The following is a 17,632-nucleotide window of genomic DNA, read 5'->3' as shown; positions in this document are numbered from 1 at the left end:
TCACAGCTTTATTTGTCCCCTGCATTAAGTCCTGCTCGGGAAACCAGCTGAGCACTGGGCTCTGTTCTTCTGCACTCAGCTGGCCTCTTCCTTCTCTCTTGGGACACTTCCCATGTCCTCCCTTGTGTGCTTTGGGTCTCTTTGGTGGAGTCCTTCCAGCTGCTGAACCTGCCAGGGTGAGACCCCCAGGGCTGAGGGTCCTGCTGGAGAGAGAGGCCATGAGCCACTGCCTGGGGTCATTCATGGGTGCAGAGAGTGGCTTCTATGCCGAGATTGGCCTTTTATCTGTGTAAAAATTTGTATAAATAGGTGCTCTTCACCACGTGGGAGTTTAAAACTGGAGAGCAGCATTCATCTCCCTGCTGTTGGCTGGAGAAGATAAAAAGCTCTGGAAAAGCCCTGGATTGTTGGATTGCTTGTGGTGCTGGCTGCACTTGTGGTGTTTGTTTGTTGTCTCACACCTCACTGGGAGCGTGGATCGCTGCACGGATCCTGCTGGCACCCATGGCACATGGCTCTGCTCCTCCTGTTTTCCTGCACTGGCCAAGCACCCAGCCTGTGTGTGCTGCCTCTGCTCCCCTCCTCGGGTGGATTTTGTCCTCTTCAGCAGCCAGAGCCCTGCATTCTGTCCCAGCAGTCTGGTTTGCAGTGTGGAGAGGCAGGGGAGGAGGTGTTCTGTGGAAGGGAGCATTGCATGCAGCTCCTACGGAAATGAAAGATGCTGAGGGCTAAAAATAAACCATTCCCAGCCCTGTCCCTGTGACAGGAACTGCTGGACACGAGCTCTCAGGGATGGAGGCTTTAATGTCCTCTATGAAGCACCAGGGCCTGGGCTGCAGGGGGATTTTGGGATCTGCTGGCACAATCCTGCTGCTTCCCAGGAGCCTGAGCAGCTGAGGGGGTTGTGGAGCTGTCTGGCCAAGCAATGTGTAAACTTGGTGTTTTTCTCATGAAAAAATAACAGCTAAAGAGGCTCCAAAAGAGCTGGAGAGGGAGTTCAGACAAGGACCTGGAGTGACAGGGCAAGGGAAATGGCTTAAAGCTGGAAGAGAGTGGATTTAGATTGGATATTAAAAGGAATTGTTCCTTGTGAGGTGGGCAGGCCCTGGCACAGGGTGCCCAGAGCAGCTGTGGCTGCCCCTGGGTCCCTGGCAGTGCCCAAGGCTGGCACTTGGAGCAGCCTGGGACAGTGGAAGGTGACCCTGTCCATGGCAGGGATGGCACTGGACAGGCTTTAATGTCCCTTCCAACCCATTCCATGATTCTGTGGATTGCTTGTTTGCCTTTGTGTGTACAGCAGGAGCCCTTGGCTTCCCAGAGTGGCTGCTGGAATGGGAAGGAGTGACTTTGGATGAAGTGCTGGTGCTGCTTTTGTGGATGTGAACCTTTCCTGCGTGGAGCAGAGGGGTGGGATGGCAGATGGATGTTGTGGTGGCTGTGAAGGTGTCCTGTGCAGGGAGATGATGGCCTGGCTTGGCTGCAGCCAGAGCAGCACAGGGGTGAGAGTGAAGGGCAGGATTCAGATTGTGCTGAAACAACTGAAATGTTTCTGCATTAAAACCTCTGAGCATTTATTGCACCACACAACTTGTCTTGCAACACAATGCACTGAAATAACACTGAGAGTCTGGTCTGAGCAGTTGGGAAATTAGCTGAAAGCTGCAACTCATCCTTGTCTACGTGTGAGAGCTGTCCCTTGTGAAGGTCAGTGACTTTGCCTTCCCCCTTGGCTGTTCCTGGTAACCCACAGTCAATATCTGGAGGGTTTTTGCAGAAAATGTTCAGCCCTGAAGACAGAGCATGTCTTGGATTAGAGATTTATGGAATGGTTTAATTGGAAGGGAGTTGAAATAGCATCTTGTCCACCCCTGCCATGGCAGGGACACCTCCCACTGTCCCAGGCTGCTCCAAGCCCCAGTGTCCAGCCTGGCCTTGGGCACTGCCAGGGATCCAGGGGCAGCCCCAGCTGCTCTGGGCACCTGTGCCAGGGCCTGCCCACCCTGCCAGGGAACAATTCCTCATTCCCAATATCCCATCCATCCCTGCCCTCTGGCAGTGGGAGCCATTCCCTGGGTCCTGGCACTGAGACTGTGCAGGAGGATGTTGGGTCTCACAGTGAAGCAGCTGGGATGTGCCAGGCCTGTCCCCAAACTGTTGGCCAAGGTCACTTGGGCACCTGCAGGATTTGATCCAAAAAACACCCTCAGCCCCAGTCATGGCCCAGTAAGTGGTTAACTCTTGATTTCTGTTTTAAATAAAGCTCTTGGCATCTCCAGCATCTGGAATACCAGCTGCCAACATTTTTTATTTTATGGGTGGTGTTGTAAGGGATGGGAAAGGTCTTGCACTGTGCCACACTGCCCCTTGCACTCACACTGCTGACAGGGCTTGCTGTGCTGCTTGCATTCCCCTCTGTTTCCTCAGTTCTTACAGGAAACCTGCTCTTCCCAGGATTGCTGACCTCCACACTCCTCAGGAGCGTGTCCTGCAAGGATCAGCTGATGCTTTCCTGGGTACTGGAGGTCATGGAGGCACCTTGTATGCAGTAGTCAAGTTCATTCTCCCTCCTCCTGCTCTCAAGCAGTGATTTCCTGGAAGCAGGCAGCTGCCTCCACTGCCCACTGCTCCCAGAAGCAGGATATGCTGATTGTGGAGCTGAGCATGGATTTATCACAGAATAAACTTGGGGGTGGTCACAGGAGGCTGCAGAAGTTGCTGCTGTTGGGTGTTTGCCTTGGGCAGAGGCAGCTGTGTGTCGTGCTCAGGGAGAAGATGGAACTGAAGGAGCCTCTCTCCATGTCTGCACTGGACACGCACCTGGAAGCTGTCTCCACATAAACCTGTAGCAAAGTGGTTGTTGAATTGAGGATTTCATAGTCAAGGGCTGAGAAACAACAGTTCAGCTTTTAAATATGAAGTTTTATCTTTCTTCTCATGACTTAAAATAGAGGAAAATATATATTTATGCAACCATGTGGGCTTTGCATCCAGATATCTCTCCTCAAGGAAGATTTCATCCAGAAGGAGATTCTGCATCTAGATGTCTATCCCTAAGAAATGTCTCATCCACACAGAGATCCTGAGCTAGAATTGAGCGTTGTTTGAAAGCTGGCAAGAAGTCAGGAGTGTGATGATTTTAGAGTGATGTTTGGGGTCACAGACTGTATCTCATGTGCTGTCTCTGAGGGAGATTTATTGGGTACTGAAAACATTAACATTGACAGTAACTTGCAGAAAAGAGAGATGCTTGTAGCATGGAAAAATTCTTGGAAGTGAGCTTTTCTACCCACCCTCAATCTCTGAAAGATGGGATAAGTCTTGTGCTTGAAGCAAATACATCCCTAAAGTCTGTAGTCTGGAAAACCAGGATTTTTTAACCAGTCTGAATATTGTAAATGAGATAGGAATTGATGGGATAGGAATAAAAGTTGGGTTTTAATGTTGACTCTGTGTGCCCTGTGTGCTATTATGTCCTTGGCTGTGGTGGTGAGAAAACATAAACATGATTTGACTGTGGCTGATCTTTATGCTGATCATTTAACACAATTCCCAAGGGCTGAAGCACCAGTACAAACTTGAAAGCAGAGGCTGTAATGAGAAAAATGACTGCTTGAGGCTCTCATCTGCTGCAGTGCATTTGTTTCTTGTCTAGTAAAGAGCATTTGTCAAATGAACTTGTGCATGGTCATTCCTTTTTTGTTCTTGCTTAAAAATGAACCACCAAGCTCATGAGTCAGGCCTGGCCAGGTCTTGGATTATTCTGCTAGCTGTGGAGGTGATGAGACCTTCCATGACTGATGTGATACCACTGATGTGATAAACTCAGCAGCACCTGAAAGTCCTGATGGGATTTTCTGTCTCTGGATCTTTGGCATTTTAGTTTGAAAACTAAAGAAAACAAGAAACTGGGGTGACTGGGGTGCTTCCTCTGGCGTTTTTGGAAGCTACATGTCCAGAGCCTGGCTCCCTACAGCCATGCCCAGAGCCTGGTTCTCCACAGCCATTCCCAGCTCCCCACAGCCATTCCCAGCTCCATGCTTGGATCCTGGCTCCTGCTCCATTCCCAGCTCCATGCTTGGATCCTAGCTCTAGGAGCCATTCCCACCTCCATGCTTGGATCCTGGCTCCTGCACCATTCCCAGCTCCATGCCCAGAGCTGGTTCCCCACAGCCATTCCCAGCTCCATGCTTGGATCCTGGCTCCTGCACCATTCCCAGCTCCATGCTTGGATCCATGCTTGGCTCCTGCTCCATTCCCAGCCCCATGCTTGGATCCTGGCTCTAGGAGCCATTCCCAGCTCCATGCTTGGATCCTGGCTCCTGCACCATTCCCAGCTCCATGCTTGGATCCATGCTTGGCTCCTGCTCCATTCCCAGCCCCATGCTTGGATCCTGGCTCTAGGAGCCATTCCCAGCTCCATGCTTGGATCCTGGCTCCTGCACCATTCCCAGCTCCATGCCCAGAGCCTGGTTCTCCACAGCCATTCCCAGCTCCCTGCCCAGAGCCTGGTTCTCCACAGCCATTCCCAGCTCTCCACAGCCATTCCCAGCTCCCTACAGCCATTCCCAGCTCCATGCCCAGGGCCTGGCTCCCACAGCCATTCCCAGCCCCATGCTTGGATCCTGGCTCTGCTCCATTCCCAGCTCCATGCCCACAGCCTGGCTCTGCAGCCGTGCTCAGGGGCTTTGCTGAAGCTGCTGAGCTGGTGGTTTGGTTTCTGGGCTGTGAGGGACACCAGTGTCCCTGTGCTGGGTCAGCTGCAGGCCAGCTGCCACCAAGGACACGCTCTTAGAGCCTTTCCTTCTGGTCATGTCCTGAGATACTTTTCCCACGCCGAGTTCCTTTCATTCTCTTCTGCAGGAAGGGAAGGAGTGAGAGCTCTTTTTGGGGAGCTGCAGCAGCATTGGGTGGGAGCAGGGCTGGGGTCTCACCAGCTCAGGGAGCTGCCTGTGCCCTGCAGAGCTGGGGGATGGTGGAGCAGGTGAAGCCCCAAACCAGTGTCTCCAGGAGCTTCCTGGGTGCCCGTGTTTGCAGGGCTGATATCCTTATCAGCCAGGGCCACACCAGCCTCTCCAGAGGTGCAGAGGAGATAGCACAGTGTGCTGGGAGGAGTGGGAGTGCTTCCTAGTAATTCTTTTAACATTAGTTTTATCTTTTTTGTTTATTTGTTGGTTTTTTGGGGGTTTGTTTTGTTTTGTTTTGTTTTCATAAGAGCTCCAACACAAACTCTCTTTGCCAACCGTATCTGCTGACCTGCACTATGGCTTAGTTTATCTCCTGGCCACTGCTGAGATGAACTGGGATATCCTGGCAGAAAACTTGCAGCATGCACTGAGGCAGAAATGTGGAATAAAAGGCAATCCCAGAGGTGTGCAGCAGGATGGGCTGACTTCAGAGTATCTTTGTGTTTGGGGTGGGAGTCTTGTCAGTGGGAGTGCTGCAGAAACAGCATTGAGGAACAAGGGGAAGGGAACTGTGTTTTTTGCTGTGATTCTGGTTTTGCCAGGGAAAGCATTTTGAGGTCTGAGTGCATTTTTGCAGGTTTTACACAGGTTTTCAGGAAATGAGCCCCTGTGCTTGGCACCCAGCTTGGATGTGTTGTACATTGGGAGGAGCTTGCTCTGGGCTCCTCAGCCAACAGCTCAACCTCAATTTTATTTAGGAAAAGAGGTGAGGGGTAGCCTGGGTGTTGTTTGCAGAGCCCTTTCAGCTTGGCTGTGGTGGTTTTCCTGCCCTGAGCACGTTCTTACACCCGTGCACTTCCCCAGCAGGGAGAGTTCTCATGGAACTCTCTCACATCGGAGAGGTTTCCGAGTAGGAAGTGCTGGCGTTGGCAAAGTGTCCCATCCTCGTGGGATGGAACCTTCCTGGCAGGCAGTGCCAGGTCCTGCACTGTGGCTCTGAGGGAATTTGTCTGACAAATTGCCTGTCCTGAGCTCCTCTGGAGCTTTTTTCCCCTCTCTGAAACACAGGAAGACAAAGGTTGTTTGTGAATGATCTGGAGCAGAAGGATCTTCCAGGCTCCTCCTTGTCCCTTTGCTGGGGTGGGTATTGGAGCCAAATAAAGGTGGAGAAAGGAATGAGAATTCCAGATTGCTGTGCTTATTGCTTGCTTATAGAAGAGCTGTATGGCCACATTTAAATCCTTGCCTGGGTGGTGTTGCTGAAGCTCTTTGGTGTTGGGCTCTTTGGTCCCAGTGTGGGCAGGGATTTGTCCTGGAAACCAGCTTGGGAAGCTGCAGGATAGGTTGTGGGGGATATTCCTGTGGTCTGTGGAGGTGGTGAGTGCCTGAGCTGCAGACATCCCTCTGGCTGGTGAGGGTTGCAGGATTGCAGCTGAGGTTGCAGCCAGGATTGCAGCCAGGGTTGCAGGCTTTCCCTCAGCCCTGATCATTCCCAATCCGTGCCCATCCTGACTGCAGCCACTTGAAGATTAGCTGGCCTTTAAATAGACCTAAAATCGTGTGTTTTTACAGCAATCTCAGCCCAACACTTGCCATGTGCTTGTTTGGGGTTGGTTTGTGCTTCCTTGGTTTTGGGGAAGGCAAAAAGAGGAAGCAAAGGGAATATCTGAGTGTTTGTCACATGGAACTTGTGGTTTGTGAGAGCCCTGCTGAACCAGCTGTGGTGTGCTCAACTCACTGGGAAAATACCTCTGGAGCCACAGGCCTGCATCCCCTTGGGTATTTGAGTTCTGGGATTGGGTTGACATCAACTCCCTTTTTCCTTGAACCCAGAGAGAGTAATAACCCCAAGAGGTTTGGTTTCAATGTTCCATGCCCTGACTTCAGGCATATGAGCTCAAATTCAAGTGCTTTTTGGGATTTCTCATGCCTAAAAGGGAAGCAGAGATTTCACTGGCTTTATACCCCCAAAAACTGAACTAATGGGAAATCTCAGTTTATTGGGAAATGTACCTTGGAGCACTTGTGCAGGGGGGCTCATTGTGTCTGATATTTCAAGGCTGGAGTGTGGGGTGGGGGTGACAGGGAATTCAAACACCAGATGTGAGCATGGGTGCTCTGGAAGTGGCAGCTGAGCCATGAGGGAGCTGTTGTTGACGCTGGGAGGGGGTGGTGGCACAAGAGCCTTTTGTTGGCAGTGAGCAATGGGCAGTGCAGCTCCTGTCCCTGTGCCCTGGGGGAATGCTGTGAGGAATGGGAGAGCTCAGCCTAACCCAGGTGGCCGTGGAAGGCTCTGAATTCTCATGGAAATCCTTGTGCTGCATCCTGTGGGAAGGGGAGCTGTGCTGCTCAGGCACAGCAGGGACTCAGGGCTGTGGCATCCCTTCTGCTGCCCCCCACTCTTGGGAAGGAAATAAAATACTGTCCCAGCTACTGAATTGTCCCATTCTGCCTGGTTTGTTCCCTGTCCTTGATTTCTCTCCTTCCCTCTGCCTGCAGCAGTCCTTGCACCTGACTCCAAAGGGCATTTCCCACTTGGCCATGGGTATAAATATTCCTCTATGTCTGCAGAGCCCTTAATGTTACAATATTTTTTCCAGTATGATGAAGAAATGAATTTTACCAACTGGTTTCTACTCAATCCATAAAATAAACAGTAGAAAAGGCAGGTCTTAATCTCTGAGTCTGGAGAGGGCAGTGGTGTAAGAAGCAGTGAGGGTGTCACAGATTGAGTGAATGGAACTTTAAATATCATCTTGTTCCACCCCCTGTGCTGGGCAGGGACACCTTCCACTGTCCCAGGCTGCTCCAAGCCCCATCCAGCCTTGGGCACTGCCAGGGATCCAGGGGCAGCCCCAGCTGCTCTGGGCACCTGTGCCAGGGCCTGCCCACCCTCACAGGAGAGAACTTCTCCCCAATATCCCATCTAATCCTGCCCCTATCCATGGGAAGTCATTCCCTTTGTCTGTCTGAGCCCTTGTCTGAAGCCCCTCTCTGTCTGTTCTGTGAAGCTGTTGGGTTTGTGCTGTGGTTTGTGCTGTTTGTTGCTCCTGGCTGTCTTGGATTGGGTTTTGGGTGTGATCTGCAGCAGTTCAGGAGCCTGGATTTGTGATTCTGTTGAGATCTGGCAGCCAAAAGTGTTTCTGAGCTCCAAATGCAGCGTGGTGGTGGAGCTCACTGGGAAAGTCCCTTGATGTGTCCATGTGCCAGCTCCAGGGATGAACCTGGGATTGGTGTCCAGCTCCATCCCACGTGGTAGTGACAAATGTTGCTGTGGTGTCTCTGTACCTCTCAACCAGAGACTCAAAACCCACCCCAAAACCAAACAATTTCACTCTCTTCCCTGAGACTTTGTGCCTTTTCCTTTTCAAACTCTGCAGATGTTTCTTATTTTCTCATTGAGTGCTGCCTGAGGGAAGGGGAGCTGGGAGCATCCCTGCTGCTGGGAGCATCCCTGCTGCTGGGAGCATCCCTGCTGGCTCTGCCCCTGTGCTGTCCCACCCAGCTGAAGGGTGGGACCTGCAAGAACCTGTCTGGTTGTGCAGGGCAGGCTGTTGTTGGATCTACACTCCCCCCTCAAACTTGGACAGCAAAACTTCTTTGGAAAACAAATAATTATGTAAGGCAAGGAAAACCCGCCAAGACTGTGCAGAAACAGCAGGAGATTTTTCTGTAAATGCTGTTTAAATTAGGAAATACTTACTGGGTGAGCAGTGTCCAGGGAGCTCAGTGGTGCCCTGCACATGGACTGGAGTGGCTGCTGGCGCCTCCTGCTTGTTCCAGAGCTCCCAGCAGGTCCCTGTTGGAACACTTGGTGCTGCTTTCCCAAGAGAGGGCTGGGTCAGAGGCTGCTCATGAGCTGTTCTGGCTCCTCCTGAGCTGTGCTGGCTCCTGGGTAACACTGGGGTGAAGTCCTGGAGTGTGTGGTCCGGGGGTTCAGATGCAGCCTCTGAACCCCTCAGTGCCCAGAGTTCACTGGTTGTGGTGTAAGGGCAGGGAATGAAAGCCCAGGAAGAAGGAGACACTGGGATAAGGAAGACAAAACCTCCTTTAGAAGTCTCTCCTGCTCACCTTGTGCTTCTCTGAGCCTGTCCTGGGGAGAGGGCTGAGTGTGAGCCTGACCTACATTTACAGCAGGAAACAGTGATAAGATGGGAATTCAGTGTTTGGGATCCTATGGACAGGCTGGGGGAGCTGGGGGTGCTCACCTGGAGAGGAGAAGGCTCCAGGGACACCTCAGAGCCCCTTGCAGGGCCTAAAGGGGCTCCAGGAGAGCTGGAGAGGGACTGGGGACAAGGGATGGAGAGACAGGACACAGGGAATGGCTCCCACTGCCAGAGGGCAGGGATGGATGGGATATTGGGAATCAGGAATTGTTCCCTGGCAGGGTGGGCAGGCCCTGGCACAGGTGCCCAGAGCAGCTGGGGCTGCCCCTGGATCCCTGGCAGTGCCCAAGGCCAGGCTGGACACTGGGGCTGGGAGCAGCCTGGGACAGTGGGAGGTGTCCCTGCCATGGCAGGGGTGGCACTGGATGGGCTTTAAGGTCCCTTCCAACCCAAACCATTCCAGGATTCTGTGATGTAGAATCAGGTGTGCTGATTTCTGAGGCTTACAGCAAAGCAGTGGTTTTGAGATGATCAGGAAAATCTGCAGGACGAGAGTGTGAACATATTTCAGGATATAACTTCGAGTGTATTTGGATTTCCCTGTGGAGGTGCCTTAGAACATGGGTGATACTGGAGACTGACCTTGCCAGCTTTGAAAGGGACCCTCAGCTCAGTGTTTGTGTAGCTCCCTGCTGGGTTTCAGGTGGATAATCCAGTTTGGAGACCTTTCCCTCACTACCCTGAGTGTTTCTGGCCCCCTCATGATGCTGGATGCTTCCAGCCAGGACAGAATGTCACAATGTCACCTGTCCCTCCAGGTGTCACTCCTACCCTGCTTGGCTGAACTGGGGCAGCTGTTGGGCTTCCAGGGTTGCAGGAATGCTCTGGTCCCAGGGCTGGGCTGCTGGGAGCTCCCTGAGGATGCTCAGGGTGGAATTCTGCTGTGTCTGGGACATGGGGATGGTCTCATTTCCCTGCTGGGTTCCTCTGCCTGATGCTGTTGGAGCTGTCAGACAAGAAGTTGAGTTTTAGAAGGGACAAGGCTACCCAGAATGGTGCAGAGCCTTGTTGGTAGAAAGAAAATTCTTAAGAGAAATTCCACAGGCATCCCTTGTACTTGTTAAGTGCTGGGAGCAGAGTGTGAGCTTGTCTTGTTCATTCCTTGCTGTGTCCTGTTAGCTTCCAGCAGAGCCACACAGTTTTAATTACAGATCCTGTGTAACCAGCATCTTCCCAGCATCCAGAGCTCAACCTTTGGCTGTTGGGATATCACCAAAACCACAGCTGTGGAGCTGACAGGCAAAAACCATTTCATTATCTCCTTTTTCACCTTCTTCTCTTTGCTCTGTAGATAAACCTGTCCTGTGAGCCCTTGCAGGGGAGATTTGTTGTTTAAATCCAGGGAGATTTGGTACAGTTGTTAAAAATTGGGAGCATCTTTCTCTTGCACAGCCCTGGCATGCTGAGCAGCCTCCTGGAGCTCAAGTGTCCCTTCAGAAGTAGGAAGCAGGTCTTTAAATTATAATTTGCTGCTCTTTTATGGCACTGCAGTGTGTAGCTGCTGTAGAATCCAAGTCACTGAAAATCAGACTCCAGGAGTTTTAGACTGAAGCCCTTTTAAGGAACTGATGCTGCAAATTGTCTTGTCAAACTCTCTGTGTTTAGATTTGTGGTGTTAAGGAGCTGAAGCAGCTTCTTCAGTCAAAAAAAGGGAGAAATGCTATAAATAATATTTTAAAAAGAAAATCTTTCAAGATTTTTGCAAAACCTGTCATTGTGAGTGGCTGTGATACAAGAGCTATGCTGGGCTGGTGAGTGGGGTGGGTGATGGAGATGCCAGAATTTTCACCAGTCTGAAATTCCTATTATTCTGTTGAAATAAAAAAGGAAAATATATATTCAGAGCAGCAGCATGTGCTGGCTTGGACAAAATCCACGTGGGAATTGGGGCCTGTGCATCCAGAGGAGGTTGGACAGCTGAGATGGGGTCTTGCTGGCATCGTGGTAAAAGATAACACTGGTTTTAGAGTAAGGAATCTCCTCTCTGATGATCTTAGCACATCCACAACAGCACTGGTGTTGCCACAAGCCTGATTTTGGGGTAAGCCATGACATCTGTCCGTGGTTCCTGCCCTGCTCTGTCTGGAGCTGGGTGCCTGGGCTGGGCACGGTTGCCTTGGGCTGATCCTCTCAAGGCTTCCATGGAGCGTGTCCTGGTGCTTTGGGATCCTGCTGCTGGCAGAAGTGACATATTGATGTTGATATGATGATGTTTGCCATCCCCTGGCTGGGTGGGTGGCTGCTTTAGTTCTCCCTGTGGTATTTTGGGATATTTTTTCTCTCTGCTGTGTCCTGGCCAGGACTCTCCGAGGCTGTCATTCCCCCCAGCCTCCCATGCACAGCTCTAATTCTGGCGCTCCGAGGGCGAATCCCGGCGCTTTTTGCTCCCTCGCAGAGCTAAAAAATCCCAGAGGTTCGGCTGCTTCCACCTCTGGGTGCTCCGTGCCCAGGTTTAACCCCCAGCCAGGTGCTCTGCAAACGCGGCGCTCCCGGTGCTGGGGAAGGGCAGAGCCGGGATCTGCGGGGTCGGGTTACACCAGAGCCTGGTGCCAGCCGTGAATGAGCGGATCCAGCAGACCACGAGGGCTCTGAAGGGCACCTCTGCTCCTTTCCCCGGCTCTGGACACAGGAGGTTGGCTCCAGGCTGGGTCAGGTGCCTGCCTCGTGTGTGGGTGCTGATTGATAGGAATTGATTTCCCATGCAGATTGGCACGGGAGGGGAGCTGGGACAGCAACGTCGCCGTTTCCTTGGGTGGGAGAGCGAGGCTCTGAATGTCTGCAGCTGATTTAGTGCAGTCACCTTGGGGACCTTTGCTTTGTGGAGGAGAGAAGATGATTTTAGCAGCTCTCTGAAGGTGGGAAGGAATCCCTCCTGGGAACACAGTACGCGCTGCAGCGTGAAGGGATGACTTAGGAATGAAATTGGGGCTTGATTCCTTTGGGACCAACTTACCCCCCGCAAAAGGTGTAACCACACTGTGCACTGGCTCTGAACTTGCCTTGTGGTGCTGAGAGACACAAACTGTAAGTCTTAGGGAGGCACCAAGAGGATTTCATGTCCTCATGTCAGGCTTGCATATGCCCCTGGCATAAATCTGTCCCACAAAGCAGTGTCAGGGCTGAGCAGGTGAGAGATGTCCTTGAGATGTTTGGGGGTTTGGAGATTTTGAGTTCCTGGTCAGGCAGAGTGGCCTCCTCTGTGTAACAAGCAGCCTCAGGAATCAGGTTGGCAGTGGGTATCCCTGGGCTGCTGCCCATTCTTCCCTGGCAGGGCCCATATCTTGTCCTGTAGTGAACTTGATCACCAACACTTTCTGAGAGCAGCTCTAGGCTGTGGCTCTAAAGCCTCCCTGCTCTGATGTTCTTGTGGAATTACAGAGTCACTGAGGTTGGAAAAACCCTCTGAGATCATTGAGGTCAACCATTAACCTGCCACTGGCAAGGCCACCATGTCCCCAGGTGCCACATCCACCTGGCTGTTCAATCCCTTCAGGGATGGGGACTCCAACCCTGCCTGGGCAGCTGTGCCAGTGCCTGACCACCCTTTCCATGAAGGAATTATCCCAAAATCCACCCTGCCCCTGCCCTGGCCCGGCCTGAGGCCGTTCCCTCTGCTCCTGTCCCTGTTCCCTGGAGCACAGCCTGACCCCCCCGGCTGTCCCCTCCTGGCAGGAGCTGTGCAGAGCCACAAGGGCCCCCTGAGGCTCCTTTGCTCCAGGCTGAGCCCCTTCCCAGCTCCCTCAGCCTCTGCTGGGGCTCCAGCCCCTTCCCAGCTCCGTTCCCTGGCCTGGCCACGCTCCAGCCCCTCCAGGTCTCTCCTGTCAGGAGGGTCCCAGAGCTGCCCCAGCACTGGAGGTGCCCCAGCAGTGCCAGCTCAGGGCACGGGCACTGCCCTGCTCCTGCTGCCACCCCAGGGCTGGGACATATGAGGTCTGAGCACACTTGGACAAAAAACAATGATGGAAGGGAGAGGGTATAAAGAGCCACACAGTGCTGGATTCTGGAGGTGGGACAGCTGGGAGAAGGGAGAAAAGCAGCAGTGGAAATGAGATGAGAAAGCCAGTGTTGTGTAGTTGGAACTTTGCTTTTAGAGCAGCCAGAAACAGTGGACATGGTGGGATGTGAATGTGTAAGGAATGATGGGGTGTTGCTCCTCCAAGGGAAAAGGGAACAAGTTGTGTCTTAACACCTCAGCCTGTGCTTGTTTCTCTGAGGGCCTTTTCTATCAGATGCTGTGAAGATCCCCTGATGCAGGGAATAATGATGCATGAAGCTCCATGATATCAGAAGGCTAATTAATTACTTCATTATACTATATTTATACTACAAGTATATTACACTAACAAGAACTATCACTAACTAACTAACTAGAATACCTGTGGCTCTCTGCCTGAGAATCCCAACACACACATGTGCATCCAATTGATCAATGAATCCAAAACACCATCACCAGAATCCAATCAAGCAATCACCTCGGGTAAACAATCTCCAGAACACATTCCACATGGGCACAAACACAGGAGCAGCAAATGAGATTTTGTTTTGATCATTCTTTTCTCAGGAGAATCCTGAGAAAGCTAAATCTCTGTTCAGAGGGCATGTGAATACCACACGTTTTCCAGCTTTAGTGGATTGCATGTGAGTGCTGCCAGCTTGGGATGTCTCCACAGGTCTGACAGGTCTGTGCTGTGCAGGAGGGTGCCTTGGAGGTGCTTTGGGGTCAGGTACAGCAGCACTGACCCTTCCTTGTCCCTCTGTTCCCGTGCAGGACACAGGCAGAGATGGCCCACACGTGCCGGGGCACCATCAACCTGTCCACAGCCCACATCGACACGGAGGACTCGTGCAACATCGTGCTGTCCAACGGGGGCAGGACCTACCACCTGAAGGCCAACTCAGAGGTGGAGAGGCAGCGCTGGGTCACGGCCCTGGAGCTGGCCAAGGCCAAGGCCATCCGCATGCGGAACAACCAGTCAGGTACGGGCATTTCACCGGTCAGGAACGGGCATTTCACCGGTCAGGAACGGGGATTTCACCGGTCAGGAACGGGGATTTCACCGGTCAGGAACGGGCATTTCACCGGTCAGGAACGGGCATTTCACCGGTCAGGAACGGGCATTTCACCAGTCAGGAATGGGGATTTCACCGGTCAGGAATGGGCATTTCATCAGTCAGGAATGGGGATTTAACCAGTCAGGAACAGGGATTTAACTGGTCAGGAATGGGGATTTAACCAGTCAGGTACGGGCATTTCACCCGTCAGGAACAGGGATTTAACCAGTCGGGAATGGGGATTTCACCAGTCAGGAACAGGGATTTAACCAGTCGGGAATGGGGATTTAACCGGTCAGGAACAGGGATTTCACCGGTCAGGAACGGGCATTTCACCGGTCAGGAACGGGCATTTCACCGGTCAGGAATGGGGATTTCACCAGTCAGGAACGGGGATTTAACCAGTCAGGAACAGGGATTTAACCAGTCAGGAACGGGCATTTCACCGGTCAGGAACGGGCATTTCACCGGTCAGGAACGGGCATTTCACCGGTCAGGAACGGGCATTTCACCGGTCAGGAACGGGGATTTCACCGGTCAGGAATGGGCATTTCACCGGTCAGGAACGGGATTTAACCGGTCAGGAACGGGGATTTCACCAATCAGGAACGGGCATTTCACCGGTCAGGAATGGGGATTTCACCGGTCAGGAACGGGGATTTCACCGGTCAGGAACGGGGATTTCACCGGTCAGGAACGGGGATTTCACCGGTCAGGAACGGGGATTTCACCGGTCAGGAACAGGGATTTAACCAGTCAGGAACGGGATTTAACCGGTCAGGAACGGGGATTTCACCAGGCAGGAACGAGAGTTTAACTGGTCAGGTACGAGGGTTTAACCGGTCAGGTAGGGGCAGCCTGAGCCCTCCAGCTCTGTGGGATTGACAGGGGTAGGACAGTGGGACGGGATGGAGACCAGAGATCTCTGGGGCCAGGTCAGGAACTTGGGGTTCATTGCAAAGGGCCTGGGGGCAGGGCCCTGCTGGGAGCTGCCAAGCACAGCTCAGAGCAGGACTGAGAGAAGTAAAGAGAGTGGGAAAGAGAGAGCAGGCAAGAGTTTGGTAAAGAGAAAATGAGAGTGAGGAAGAGTAAAGAAGATAAGAGAGCAAAGTTCCTGTTACAGTACCATAAATTTTCTTCTGTGCTGAATATTCTAATTCTCACTAACCAATCTAGTACAAGATACAAATCCTACAGCATTTCCATACAGCCTATAAGAATCATTACATTACCACACTGTGTTACATTTTAAACTCTAAAATCTCCTCTTTGGGCCCCTTCTGCCAAGGTCTAGGGTCTGCTCTGACCCTTGGAGCTGTCTGCAAGCAGAGGGTGTTGTTCCATCAGAATGGGATCACCTTCAGCTGGCCACACCATTGTTTTCCAGTTGTTCAGTAACTGAGGGATCTCAAAGCTTGCTTTCATTTCAATCTCACTTATAGTTTCCACATTCTCAAAATCTTTTGCCAGGCAATCATATTTATAAGGCTTTCCTGTTTCATCTTCCCCAGCACAGCTCCTGCTGCTCTACTCAGCTCACACAGCTCTTGTGGGCTGGTTAAATGGTGCAGAACCCACCCAGGGAGAGTTTCATGCACAGCTGGAGGTTGCTGATGGTCTCCCAGGGACACAAAGGGTTGGACACAGCCCTGCTGCACCTCATCTCAGCTGCCTGGGCAGCTCTGAGCAGGTCTTTAGAGCCGTGGGAATGGCTGGGAGCTGTGGAGAGCCAGTAACAATGAGCTAATGATGCTGCTTCTGGAAGGCAGAGTGAGGTGTCTTTCTCCTGGAGACTTTGTGCTGGGAATGCTGGCAATGCTGTGCTCAGAGGGCTGAGCACCCCAGGGTGGTGTTGCACAGCTTGGGGAGGTTTGGTGGATGAGTGACACAGGTATTTAGTTGAGCTGTTCCTCTGTGCATCTCTGCTTCTGCCCCTTTGTTGTGGTGTTTATTGGAGCAGGTTTGGGACAGTTACACTTTCTAAAGCTGTCAGGGCCCTGTGCCTGGTGCACAGCTCCTCCCCAGGGTGACATTGTTCTGCTCTGTAATGGGTCAGTTAGGCTTGGCAAACAGAATGTTTTAGAAATATTTCAATGATTCTATTAGTCTGTATTTCAATGTCTGTAACTCTTCTGGGATTAACATTGGGTTTTCTTCTACAAGCAAGCATAGCTTCAGGCTGCAGTAAACAAACTTCAGAAATGGAAAAGAGAATGCTCCAGGGAGACCTTAAAGCACCTTCCAGTGCCTAAAGGAGCTCCAAGAGAGATGGAGAGGGACTTGGGACAGAAGGGACAGTGCCAGGACAAGGGGGAATGGCTCCCACTGCCAGAGGGCAGGGATGGATGGGATCTTGGGAATTAGGAATTGTTCCCTGGCAGGGTGGGCAGGCCCTGGCACAGGTGCCCAGAGCAGCTGGGGCTGCCCCTGGATCCCTGGCAGTGCCCAAGGCCAGGCTGGACATTGGGGCTGGGAGCAGCCTGGGACAGTGGGAGGTGTCCCTGCCACGGCAGGGAGGTTGGAGTACGTGATATTTAAAGTCCCAACCCAAACCATTCTGTGGTTTTAAGTGCTGTGAACTTTCTGTCCCTTAAAATTCCAGCTCTGGAATATTCAAATACTGACAGGGAGCCCAGCTGATCCAGGAGAAGGGGGAAGCTTCTGGGCACACTTGTTTAGGGTGGGACAATGTGATGGTCCTGGCTGCACTGAGGTGGCTCTGGGGGCTGTCAAGCCCTTCAGCTGGGTGGGTGTGTGGGAAAGGATCTCCTGGAGAGGTGGATGTGTGGGAAAGGATCTCCTGGAGAGGTGGATGTGTGGGAAAGGATCTCCTGGAGAGGTGGATGTGTGGGAAAGGATCTCCTGGAGAGGTGGGGTGTGGGAAAGGATCTCCTGGAGGGGTGGTGGGTGTTTTTTACCTTTCCTTTGGGACTGTGGGGCTGTGGCAGTGCTGGGTCAGGGTGGAGCAGTCCCAGGGCTGTCAGCCACGCTGCCTCCTGAGTCAGGCACAGCTATTTTGGTTTGTGTCTGCCCATAAAAATAGCAAATGCAGAGGCTGGCTGTGCTGGGGCTGAGGCCCTGCTGAGCTCTGGGCTGAGGGCAGTGCTGTGGATGGGGCTGTGCTGCCCCAGGCTCTGCTGACTCAGCTGTGATCCAGGCCACAGAGCTGATGGAACAGAAAATCCACAGCAGTCTCCTGCTTTTCCAGACTTTCCTGATCTCATCAAGGGGATAAGACACTCTGTAAATGGGTGCTGAATTCTGAGCACATCAGTGAATTACTTTATGCTGTAATGTTCACCTGGCTGATGGTTTGTGCCAATTAGAGAGATTTTAATTATAGTAAAGAGTTACTGTGGGTTTGGCTTGAATCAAAATAAAATTCCTGATGTTGTGTCCCTGTGAGCACTGGGGTGGATGTTTACAAGTAAAGGGAGGAGGTTCTGGATTTGCTGTAGAAGTCCCCAGTCCTTCAAGATTGCTCATGTGCAGAATTGTCTGAGTTGCCTC

The 17,632-nt window shown here is 52.1% G+C and overlaps 1 protein-coding gene across 3 annotated transcripts in view; it reads left to right on the top strand.

Annotated features, from left to right (window-relative positions):
• The window catches only part of OSBP2 (oxysterol binding protein 2), a 102,471-nt gene that overhangs the window by 12,030 nt on the left and 72,809 nt on the right, over positions 1-17,632 (top strand). For all 3 annotated transcript variants that reach the window (XM_066562013.1, XM_066562012.1, XM_066562011.1), the window contains one exon: positions 13,839-14,047. In XM_066562013.1, the coding sequence (XP_066418110.1) occupies positions 13,839-14,047 (209 nt within the window). The remainder of the gene's footprint in view (positions 1-13,838; positions 14,048-17,632) is intronic.

Source organism: Molothrus aeneus, chromosome 18 (genome assembly GCF_037042795.1).
Source record: "Molothrus aeneus isolate 106 chromosome 18, BPBGC_Maene_1.0, whole genome shotgun sequence".
Taxonomy (NCBI): Eukaryota; Metazoa; Chordata; class Aves; order Passeriformes; family Icteridae; genus Molothrus; species Molothrus aeneus.
The sequence above is the reverse complement of the archived record's forward strand: the minus strand, read 5'-3'. Positions and strand labels throughout refer to the sequence as shown.